Here is a 12,500-nt window from a genome sequence, read left to right on the forward strand (position 1 = left end):
GAGAAATGACTCACACACACACGACTAGAGACACGACTCTCACACACACGACTAGTGAAACAAAAAGACATTTATTTATTCAAACAAACAAGGAATAATTCAAAACCAACTCTGAAACACAGAGATAGAGGGAATTTTCAGCCCTATGTGTGTGTGTGTGTGTGTGTGTGTGTGTGTGTGTGGGTGTGTTTAAAGCGGGGGCGGGCGGGTCAAAGGTAATTGCATTCATTTAGGGTGCCGTAAGGTTAAAAGAGCTCAGTGAGGAATCGTTTCCGCTAACACACACACACTCACGCGCAAGACCTCAGGGAAATCAATACACACCTCCCAGGATACACACCGGGGTCGATGGGATCCCTAGCACTCACACACCACGATGCAAAGTATGGAAACACACGCACACACACACACACACACACACACACACACACACACATCAGTTCTGTTGCAGGCGTAGGAGGCCAGAGTCAGAAATAAGGAGGTCATAAGCACACTAATAGTGAGTACAACTTTAACAGCTAATAACTGATCGTATAGATGATTTATTTAGCTTGCGGCGCCAGCCAACCTCTCACACACACACACACACACACACACACACACACACAGCTACAGTTGTGTGGAGTGTCACGTGTCAAAAGCAACTCTGCCCTGGATAGAGCAATGCATGCTGAGATAGGTTCACCGAGAGTCCGATTCAGAGTCTGGAAAGGTCTGCACAGGATACACTACGTGTACTAATGGTGCTTAATCTCACACACACACACACACACACACACACACACACACACACACACACACACACACACACACACACACACACACATTCACACACAGTCGGCCTTTTTCACGTGTCTGTATCATGGATGCTTACAGTCCCACATCCTCACTAAACGTGAACAAACCAAATATCCACAACATCCTCTCTCTCTCTCTCTCTCTCTCTCTCTCTCTCTCTCTCTCTCTCTCTCTCTCTCTCTCTCTCTCTCTCTCGCTCTCTCTCTCTCTCTCTCTCTCCATCTCTTGCTCTGTCTTTTGTCTTACCCCCCCACCTCTCTCACCCCCCCCCCCACCTCCACTCCCCCCCCCACCACCACCACCTCCACTCCGCAGTTTGTTTCCTCAACTCTTTCTGATCTCTTCTCTCTTTTCTTTTCTTTTCTTTTCTTTTGCGTCTTTCTTTTCTGTTGAGTGTGTGTGTGAAATCGTTACCTGCGTAGAACAGGCAGGGGTATGACTTGAGAAACAATCCTCACCTGGATTCGACTCAAATCTTCTAGAAGCACTCACTCAGACTTAGTGGGCTAGTCGTTCTCTCTCTCTCTCTCTCTCTCTCTCTCTCTCTCTCTCTCTCTCTCTCTCTCTCTCTCTCTCTCTCTCTCTCTCTCTCTCTCTCTCTCTCTCACTCCTCTCCTCTTCTCTTCTCTGAAGTCTCTTTTGTCTTCCTTTCCTCTCTGTAAAGGTTGGGCAGTTTGTCGAACCCTTGGGGCGGACTGGGAGTTTTTAAGGTTTGTGGGTCGGGTCACAATGTAGATCCACCCACTCACCCCCTCTCCCTCTCCCTCTCGCGATCCTCTTGTCTCCCTCTCTTTTCCTCCCTTCCTTCCTCTCTCTCTCTCTCTCTCTCTTTCTCTCTCTCTCTCTCTGTCTCTCTCTCTCTCTTCTACGAGGGCATAAATCTAAACCGCACCACTTTTGGGACATGAGACTCTCCCTCTCTCTCTCCCTCTCAGTCTCGCTCCTTCTCTCTCTCCTTCTCTCTGGCTCTCTCTCTCCCTCGTTCCTCTGCTGTTGTGGTGCGGAGTGGTTGGCCGCGGGCATCCCAGACGTTGGGGGTCGCGACCTTAGCAGAGATGCAAACATGTCAGCGTGACCCCCCATGACCCAACCCCCCCGCCCCCACCCCCAACCCCCCTTTTGTGCTCTGTTCTGTCTCTCTGTCTCACACACACACACACACACACACGCACACACACACACACACACACACATACACACACAGTCACATACACACACTTGTATGAGCACACACACATTTTCTCTTATAAACACACACACACACACACACAGACACGTCTTAGGGCAGTCTGGAGCGCTCTGCTCCTCACCTCAACCCCCCACCACCACGTGGACCCCCACCCCCCCCCCCACCCCCCAGGAGAAGCGAGGGATAGATCATGAAAGTGGAGGATAAGAATAGAGGAGGAGTGGAGGAGTGGAAGTGGGGATATGGCCCCTTGCGGATCCGTCTAGCAGACTACAGATCTGTGTGTCTTTGATTGGCCTTTTTGTTTGGTTCTGTGTGTGTGTGTTGTTTTTTTTGAAAACAGAAAAAAAAAAGATTTTTGGACTCTAGTTTCACCCGTCCCCCCCGGCCCTCTCTCTGCTGTGTTTTTTCTCTCCCTCTCTCCCTCTCTCTTTCTGTCTCTTTCCATATCGTTCATTTCCATGATTCTCATCCTTTCTTCCTTTCTTTGTGGCTGTGTAAATATTCTGTGTGTATTGGTGTGTGTGTGTGTGTGTGTGTGTGTGTGTGTGTGTGTGTGTGTATTACTCTCCCACCATGTACACATATGGTACATGTTGTGAGAGGAGTACTTCCGGGTCAAAGGTGAAGCCGTGAGCCTGAGAGCTTTTCTGTCCTCCTCAGTGGGCTCTCTGGGGTCAGACCAGGAGCAGCACTCACACCGTCTGGACCCAGGTCAGAATGGGCTAGAACCAGGCCAAAGTGGGTTAAAACCAGGTCAGAATGGGTTAAAACCAGGCCAGAATGGGTTAAAACCACGCCAGAGTGGGTTAAAATCAGGCCAAAGTGGGTTAGAACCAGGCCAAAGTTGGTCAAAACTTGGCTTAAGTGGGCTGGAAGCAGGCTAAAGTGAGCTAAATAACTGTATGAGGCATTGAAGTGGGTGAAAGGTGTGTGTGTTAAGAGGAAATCACAAAGCTCCAGGCTCATGTGCTTCTATGTGTGTGTGTGTGAGTGTGAGTGTGTGAGTGTGTGTCTTTATTTATGATTCTCATCACCTGTCTCTCTTGCCCCTGCGCCCCCCCAGGAGGAAAAAGAAGTGTATCCGCTACATCCAAGGTGAAGGTAGCTGTGCGAGCCCCCACTCCTCTGAAGGAAGCTTACTGGACTCCCCGCCCTGCTCCCCCCCCCCAGCCCCCCCCAAACCGCAGGCTGAGCAGATGCAGCCGCTCTCACTGACTCTGAAGCCCCCGCACCACCCGCTGCACAGCAGGCACATCCACCCCCACCCCCACCCCCACCCCCACCCTGGGGCCCCCCACCCGCTGGTCTCGCTGCTGGAGAGCCCCTCCCACTCCTCCAAGACGGCCGGACGCAACGCCCTCAACGGTTCCGTGGAGCCCTCGGACACCTCACCTCCTCCCTCCTCACGCACCTCCGGCCCCTCGTCCTCCTCCTCGTCCTCCTCTTCCTCTTCCTCCTCTTCCTCTTCGTTGGCGAGAGGTGCGCTGCCAGGGTCTCTGTGCGCGCCCCTCTCCTCCCTGTTGCCTAGCGCCACCTCATCCCAGCCCCTGTCTCTAGTCACCAAGCCTCTGGACTAATTCCCTCTACACACTCCTCTTCTCTTCTCCTGACGTTTTACATTCATCCCTTTCTTTCTTGCTTTCTCTTGACTCCTTTTTCTTGTTTTTTTTCCCTCTTTTCATTGCTTGCGCCAAGAGGCTTTGGATATTAGAGAACTTTTTTATTTTCTCTTTTTTAATTAATTAATCAAACTTCATTGGTCAATATTTGACCCTTCATTATCTTAAGAAAAGGAATTCTATAATGTAATGAGGAGGGGAGACTTGCGATGCATTTGTAGAGTATAGCGTCAATCTGCCAAAATTTGTATGATTTTTTTTGTCTGTACAACAGAAAAAGAGTAGTTGTTAACCTAGTTGGGCATAGACGTGTTTAAAACAGACCTATAAAGCATAAAGTAGGAGATTTAAGAAAGGCGCTCTTTTCTGAAAGAGCTGCCTGATCTATTTGTTTGTATGAAATACGAGCCAGCGAACCAATCGTTTTACACCTCTTCATAAGATGGAGGGCACTAGGACCCTGGGGAGCTTTCTCCAGCAGAGGATCTTCTTCCAGAGTTGTGTGATGATGATGATGCTGATGATGTTGCTCTCTTGTCTAAATGTACAGAAATGTGGGGAATGGGGGGGCTGTGTTAATATGCATTGTTCCATTGCATTGTTTATTTTATTTGACATCTTTGGCTGTTTACCGGGGGGGGGTCCAGGAAGGGGACCTTGAGATTGGGTGTGGGGGGGGGGGACTTGTTTAGATGGGGTGGGGGGGTGGGCGGGTGTCAGGTTGCGGGTATTCAACGTTAGGACCAGTAGTATTTATTAAGTTAGAGAATGCTTGTTGTATCTTGTATGTTGTCCCTTTTCCAATACCTTTGTCTTTTTTCTTTTCTTTATAAAAGAAATGTGCGAGTGATATATATTGACATATATACACAGACACGGATACAGACACTATACGTACATGCACACACTTGAGCACACGGTGACCCCATTTTATATACGGTTGAAAACATTTTTGGAAACTTGTTTTGTTTTGTTCATCTGACATCTTGGATTCCACCCGTGAGCCGACCTCCAACATTTTAACACTAGAAGCCATTCTACACTAGACGAAAAAAAAAAAAACAGAACACTTGAAAACAGGGATGGTTGGTTTGGTGTCTCCAGTAGTTGATGAAGAGTTTAAAAGCCCTTGTTTGTTTTTTATGATACAGTCTTGCGTCTCAAGGACTGTAGAATCGTGTACAGATTTTTTCCGTGCCAAACTTTTGTGATAATTTCACTCCCCCTTCCGATGCACTCGGGGTTCCGTTCTCTAGTCGTCGTTGTCGTCGATCCTCGTTTTTGTTTTTATTTGTTTTTGTTTTTTGTTTTGTTTATTTTTTTTTAACCATACTTTGCTGTGACGTTACATAGATTGCTATGTATGTAGTATAAATGTTGCTATAACAAATGTGTTTGGTAGCAGATTGTCAAATATTAAAAATTTAAAAACGGAATAAAGTGGCCTGGCATCACACTGTACAAAACCCTGGCGGGGCAGAAGGTGTATATTAGGAGCGCCATAAACTGTCCAATAATGAAGTAAACACATACAAACTGCCACTTTTAAGTACACTACTACATATAGGTAGATAGAAAAACAGGCATGTTGATGTTGTAAGAAGCTGTTTAAAAAAAAAAAAGAAAAAGAAAAAAAAAAGCTACAAGAGAATCATCCATGGGGTGCCATAGTAGGTAACATGACGCGGCGGTTTGCTCCATCCATGACGCGGCGGTTTGCTCCATCCATGACGCGGCGTTTTGCTCCCTCCTCTGCTTCCCTCCCTGCTGAAGACCAGTCCTTTGAATGTTTCCTAACGGCTGTGATGTTTTATGCTCCTTCTCCCTGTTCTTCCTTCCTCACGTTTCTCTCTTCATTTGGCTTTTTTCCTTTTGTATATTTCTCTGTTTTTATTTTGTTTTTTGTTTTTTTGTTTTTCATCATTGGAGATGTTTTTTGTAATGAATAAATGTCTATGCTGTACAGTCTGTGTAGCATGCGGTCCTGTATTAATAAAAGGCTTAGTATGTGCTGACGGAATCGGCCTCCACTCTTTCCACTTCCTGCTGCTGGACACAGCGCCACGGTAACCGTTACCACGCTGGTGACATAAACATCCTTGAGATTCTACACTTAAGATTGCTCTGCCATGGAAGTTAAGCTTTTTCAAATCCATAAAAAAATCTTCAGGTTATGGACATTAAAATTCAAAACCTAATTCTAAAAACAAAACCGATGGAAATGGAAGTGAACTTTATGGAAATAAATTCAATTTAAAGTGCTATTTGACAACAGAAAAAATATATATATTGAGAGAAGCTTGAGCTAAAGCAGGCCAACCCTGTTCCTGGGCTTTAGTTTGCTGTGGGTGTGTGTGGGTGTGGGTGTGTGTGTGTGTGTGGGCTGGGCCCTGGTCAGCAAAGCTCTAATCTGATGGTGACTCCATGGTCACCAAACCGTAAACAGTAACCAGACTCAATCATTGGGTCCCCTTGTTTGTGTTGATGTTAGTATTGATCTGTAACCTACAGTACAATGTCTTGCACTACCCATGCAGAGACTAATTAGCCGCTCTGTCTTTGCCTGGAAGCAGCCAGAATGTATCCAGGAGATGTGATCTGGAGTCAGCCTTGGCCTCCAGTGGAGATGCGAGAGGACTAGGGTCAGCAATCACGCCTGTTACACAAGATATCGACAGCGTAGCGACTTCAACAGACCATAATTAGGGCACCTGCTGACATCCTCAAATTTCGTGGGTGGAGCTAAGCTGCACCATAATCAGACCCAAACGCCGTGGCAACAGACCCCGAGGCTTCAAAGGCTTATAACTAATGTAGGTTTCTAACCCACAAGTTAGCATGTTAGCATGTTTCTAACTCTAACCCACAAGTTAGCATGTTAGCATGTTTCTACAGTAACTCTAACCCACAAGTTAGCATGTTAGCATGTTTCTACAGTAACTCTAACCCACAAGTTAGCATGTTAGACACAGTAGCATTAGTTTCAATCAGCACTGAGGGTCATGTGGACGAGAGCTACTGTAGCATGAAACTGTGCTGCAAAGCCACGACAGCAGCGCAGTATCCCGGATGAGTTCAGTCCTGCACAAGGCTGCACACACACTCCTCTCCTGCAGATGGGTTCAGTCTTGCACACTTTCGACTAACACACACACTTATCTACGTTGATGGGTTCAGTCTTGCACAACTTCAACCTTACACACACACACATACACAAATCTGCTTTCCTCTTGCCACACATTCACCTTTTCACTGAAGATGTGTTGAGGTCGTGGTCTAGTGCTAATTGTAGTTGTCTGGTTGGTTGGTGTGTGAGTGTTTCATCTGAAAACTGATAATGAGCCATTGTGCAGTGAGTCTTGGTCAGTTGCTCGGGAAAGAACATGAGCTCGGCCTTGTTTTATGTGATCGCTTTGGTCTACTAAGGAACATGACAGGTTAGTGAGAGATCAATAATGAATGGCCCTGTGTTATATTAAAGTAGTGGTAGTGCCAGAGATAGTTGCCTGTACACCTGTGTGTGTGCTTGTGTGTGTAATGTAGCCTATACGTGTGCAAGTCCAGTCAGCTGCCTTGGATGGAGAACAGAGTGTAAATATCGATGATGGATTCTTCTGGAGCTATTCCACTGCAGCTGAGCTGGTTCCGCTCCTGCAGGGAAGCACGAGAACGTCGTAAATCCGCTCTCGCCCCGAGAGGCTCCGTCACGCATTTGGGACCAGAGCGGAGAACAGTCTTTGGCAGCAGTGCAACACGCTAGCTTTGCTAACATACCGAACACGCTAGCTCTGCTAACATAGTCCAGAGAGGTCATTGTAGCCACAGAACATGCTAGCTTTGCTAACATACCGAACACGCTAGCTTTGCTAACATAGTCCAGAGATGTCATTGTAACCACAGAACACGCTAGTTTTGCTAACAGCACAGAGATGTTATTGTAGCCACAGAACACACAAGCTTTGCTAACAGCACAGAGATGTTATTGGTAGCCACAGAACACGCTAGCTTTGCTAACAGCACAGAGATGTTATTGGTAGCCACAGAACACGCTAGCTTTGCTAACAGCACAGAGATGTTATTGGTAGCCACAGAATGCACTAGCTTTGCCAAAATAGCACGCTGGCTTTGATAACACAGCACAGAGATGTCACTGGAAGTAGCGGAACGCACGCTAGCTTGTGAGAATAGGAAAACCCATGACAATCGGCTCACCATGACTGGTGAGAAGTGCTGGGTTTGTTATTTTAGATTATTAGTTAGTTTATATATTTCACATTAAAAAAAAATCAGTTAAAGCAAGTAGTACGATGGAATGAGACGTAAGGAACTACAAATTTGACCTTCTGTGATGTCGCAATACATACTTTCATAAAATCATGCAACATCCTCTACCTTGTGTGTGGACATCGTTATTTGCTGGATAACCAAATAACGCTTGTGCGACAGAGGGAACATGCTTTAGTGTTGCTTTAAATAATAAATAATAATGTTTTCAAAAGTTCTAGAAAGGTTAGAAGCAGGTTAAAGTTAGATCATCACCCATAATGTGTTATGGCTCGGGTGTAGCCCACACAGCTCTCTCAGATAACTGTAAACTATGATTGGGTCAGTTAATGAATGAGTCAGTGAATGAATAAATAAGAACTGGTCTGATGCTATATAGTCCTGATGTGGTGGTTTAGTCCTGGTCTGATACTTTAGTCCTAGTCTGGTGGTAGAGTTCTGGTGTGATGCTAGTCCTGGTCTGATACTTGAGTCCTGATCTTGGGTCTTGTGATTGTCTGGTGCTGTAGGACTGGTCTAGAGGTTTAGTCTGGTGCTGTAGGACTGGTCTAGAGGTTTAGTCTGGTCTGCTGTAGGACTGGTCTAGAGGTTTAGTCTGGTGCTGTAGGACTGGTCTAGAGGTTTAGTCTGGTCTGCTGTAGGACTGGTCTAGAGGTTTAGTCTGGTCTGCTGTAGGACTGGTCTGAAGGTTTAGTCTGGTCTGCTGTAGGACTGGTCTGAAGGTTTAGTCTGGTCTGCTGTAGGACTGGTCTAGAGGTTTAGTCTGGTCTGCTGTAGGACTGGTCTAGAGGTTTAGTCTGGTGCTGTAGGACTGGTCTAGAGGTTTAGTCTGGTCTGCTGTAGGACTGGTCTAGAGGTTTAGTCTGGTCTGCTGTAGGACTGGTCTAGAGGTTTAGTCTGGTCTGCTGTAGGACTGGTCTAGAGGTTTAGTCTGGTGCTGTAGGACTGGTCTAGAGGTTTAGTCTGGTGCTGTAGGACTGGTCTAGAGGTTTAGTCTGGTCTGCTGTAGGACTGGTCTGAAGGTTTAGTCTGGTCTGCTGTAGGACTGGTCTGGAAGTTTAGTCTGGTCTGGTGCTGGAAGTTTAGTCTGGTCTGGTCTGGAGGTTTAGTCTGGTCTGGTCTGGAGGTTTAGTCTGGTCTGGTCTGGAGGTTTAGTCTGGTCTGGTCTGGAGGTTTAGTCTGGTCTGGTCTGGAGGTTTACTCTGGTCTGGTGCAGTAGGCCCAGTGTGATGCTGCTGACTGTACATGGTCTCTGTAGCAGAGTGTGTGTGTGTATGTGTGTGTGTGAGACCAACTCCAGCACGGATCAAATGTGACAGTGGGGTGGAAAGAAAGCGACGCCATTCCAACTCACAGTGTCACAAACTTCAGACACTTGCTGAAAATAGCCAGAGATGAAGAGAATGCAATAAAATATTCCATTTCTCATTTGCATAGATGTGATTTATTTTAGTTTTGAGGGCAAGCGTCTTCCAGCACACTCATCTCCTCCACTCTAACAGTGGCTCTTTTGTAAGATTAACACAGACCCCCCTCCCCACACACACACACACTCTCTCACACACACACACGCGCACACACACATACAGACACATAGACACAGCAGTCACACACACACGCACACACAGACACACACACACCCCTGCTGAGCCTCTCTTGCTTTAATTTTGTTTTCTTTCATTTCTTTTTTAGTCTAAATCGCTCACGAGGCTCCCTGGTAAACAAACATGTTAAATGATTTGGGCGTCTTTGTGCAGCAAGCGAGCGTGTGTGTGTGTGTGTGTGTGTGTGTGTGTGTGTGTGTGTGTGTGTGTGTGTGTGTGTGTGTGTGTGTGTGTGTGTGTGTGTGTGTGTGTGTGTGTGTGTGTGTGTGTGTGTGTGTGTGTGTGTGTGTGTGTGTGTGCGCGCGTTTGAAAGCTCTCCTCTCCTGCCGAAGATCTGCTTTAACAGAGATGAGCCTCATCAGAAAACCTTCACTATCGTCTGTGAGGTCAACAGATCAATCTCATTGTCGAACAAAGAAGTGGAGATTGCTTTTGATGCAGACGCGACAAAAGGCATTCGTTTTCCCTCGTCCCTCCATTTGTCTTCCCCTGTCCTTCTGTCATGTGAAGAGTGTCTGTGCAGAGAAGAGAAGTGAAGAAGGAAGTGGAATTGCCAAATAAGGGTCGAGGATCTCATTCTCCACCTACAGAGCGTCTGAACACCAAACAAAGCTGTCTGTCCTTAAAGTGCTGGATATTAGCCAACTTATAGCACTGGGTATTGGGATCATCTTAGCCAGTTTATAGCGCTGGGTATTGGGATCGTCTTAGCCAGCTTATAGCCTTGCATATGATCGTCTTAGCCAGCTTATAGCGCTGCATTTTGGGATTGTCTTAGCCATCTTATAGCGCTGCATATTGGGATCGTCTTAGTCAGCTTATAGCGTTGCATATGATCGTCTTAGCCAGCTTATAGCGTTGCATATGATCATCTTAGCCAGCTTATAGTGCTGCATATGATCGTCTTAGCTAGCTTTTAGCGCTGCATATTGGGATCATCTTAGCCTGAGAAAGAAAAGGCCACTTATGAACATGAGGTTCACGACTCAAAGACAGCAGCAAAGAAACATCAGTCAGCACTAAACACTGCAGGAATACTAATCAATAATCAATCAGCACTGTGCAGGAGTACTAATCAATCATCAATCAGCACTGTGCAGGAGTACTAATCAATAATCAATCAGCACTGTGCAGGAGTGATAATCAATAATCAATCAGCACTGTGCAGGAGTACTAATCAATAATCAATCAGCACTGTGCAGGAGTGATAATCAATAATCAATCAGCACTGTGCAGGAGTACTAATCAATAATCAATCAGCACTGTGCAGGAGTACTAATCAATAATCAATCAGCACTGTGCAGGAGTACTAATCAATAATCAATCAGCACTGTGCAGGAGTGATAATCAATAATCAATCAGCACTGTGCAGGAGTACTAATCAATAATCAATCAGCACTGTGCAGGAGTACTAATCAATAATCAATCAGCACTGTGCAGGAGTGATAATCAATAATCAATCAGCACTGTGCAGGAGTACTAATCAGCACTGTGCAGGAGTGATAATCAATCAGCACTGTGCAGGAGTGATAATCAATAATCAATCAGCACTGTGCAGGAGTGATAATCAATAATCAATCAGCACTGTGCAGGAGTGATAATCAATAATCAATCAGCACTGTGCAGGAGTACTAATCAATCACCAATCAGCACTGTGCAGGAGTAATAATCAATCACCAATCAGCACTGTGCAGGAGTAATCGTCAATAATCAATCAGCACTGTGCAGGAGTACTAATCAATAATCAATCAGGACTGTGCAGGAGTAATCGTCAATAATCAATCAGCACTGTGCAGGAGTACTAATCAATAATCAATCAGGACTGTGAAGGAGTAATTGTCAATAATCAATCAGCACTCAGCAACCCTTCAGTTCCTTTCAGCACAATACAGCTGGATCACAACAGAAGTATTGAGCTGCAATGAGCAGAAATGGATAACTGTGTTAACTTCGTTATATCAGAACATAATATAATACTAGAAAAGCACTCAGAGAGCGTGGTGACAGACAAAAGCTCATCCTGGATCTTGAGAACACAAGTGTGTGTTGAAAGGAATGACCAAAATAAGGAGCTGAGGAGTTTGGGCACGTGGATCCACTTGTGGTGTGTGATGAGCTGAATGTGTGTATCCTCTCGTCGTGTGTGATGTGAATGTGTGGATCCTCTTGTGTGTGATGTGAATGTGTGTATCCTCTTGTGTGTGATGAGCTGAATGTGTGTATCCTCTCGTGTGTGATGAGCTGAATGTGTGTATCATCTCGTAGTGTGTGATGAGCTGAATGTGTGTATCCTCTTGTGTGTGATGTGCTGAATGTGTGTATCCTCTCGTGTGTGATGAGCTGAATGTGTGTATCCTAGTGTGTGTGATGTGCTGAATGTGTGTTTCCTCTCGTGTGTGATGTGAATGTGTGTTTTCTCTTGTGATGTCTGATGTGAATTAGGGTGACCAGATGTCCCTGGTTTCAGGGGACAGTCTCCGTTTTTGGTTGCCTGTCCCCGGTCATAAGTTACCTATGTCCCCGTTTGCTGAAGATACAACTCAGATTGATAGAAAATGTTCCTGTTTTTCCACATGAATTATGCCCCCGGTTTTGGTCTCGGACATCTAGTCACCTTATGTGAATGTGTGTATTCTCTCTTGGTGTGTGATGTGAATGTGTGTATTCCCTGGTAGTGTGTGACGTGAATGTGTGTATTCTCGTGTGGTGTGTGACGTGAATGTGTGTATTCTCTGGTGGTGTGTGATATGAATGTGTGTATTCTCTGCTGGTGTGTGACGTCGCTCGTCTCCTTTCAGTCAGTGATGCTCCAGTTGAGATCCTTGGGCGCGTTGTTGACCTGCAGCGACCTCCTCTTACAGGCATCACACACACACACACACTAACACACACAAACACACACACACTCTAACACACACACAAACAACCACTCACTAGGGCTCTTGTTCAGAGTGTCCTTGCGACTGAGTGCTTTCACTCACTGTTGGCACACACACACACACA

General features: G+C 45.9%; 1 protein-coding gene across 1 annotated transcript in view; it reads left to right on the forward strand.

Moving 5' to 3' along the window:
• The window catches only part of LOC134061967 (transcription factor 7-like 2), a gene marked incomplete in the record, with an annotated part of 25,861 nt that extends 21,623 nt beyond the window's left edge, over positions 1–4,238 (forward strand). Inside the window, 1 exon segment of the mRNA XM_062517822.1 lies at positions 3,054–4,238. Coding sequence (XP_062373806.1) covers positions 3,054–3,567 — 514 coding nt within the window.
• Between the last annotated feature and the right edge of the window lie 8,262 nt (positions 4,239–12,500).

The sequence above is a fragment of the Sardina pilchardus genome, chromosome 17 (genome assembly GCF_963854185.1).
Source record: "Sardina pilchardus chromosome 17, fSarPil1.1, whole genome shotgun sequence".
NCBI classification, from domain to species: Eukaryota; Metazoa; Chordata; class Actinopteri; order Clupeiformes; family Clupeidae; genus Sardina; species Sardina pilchardus.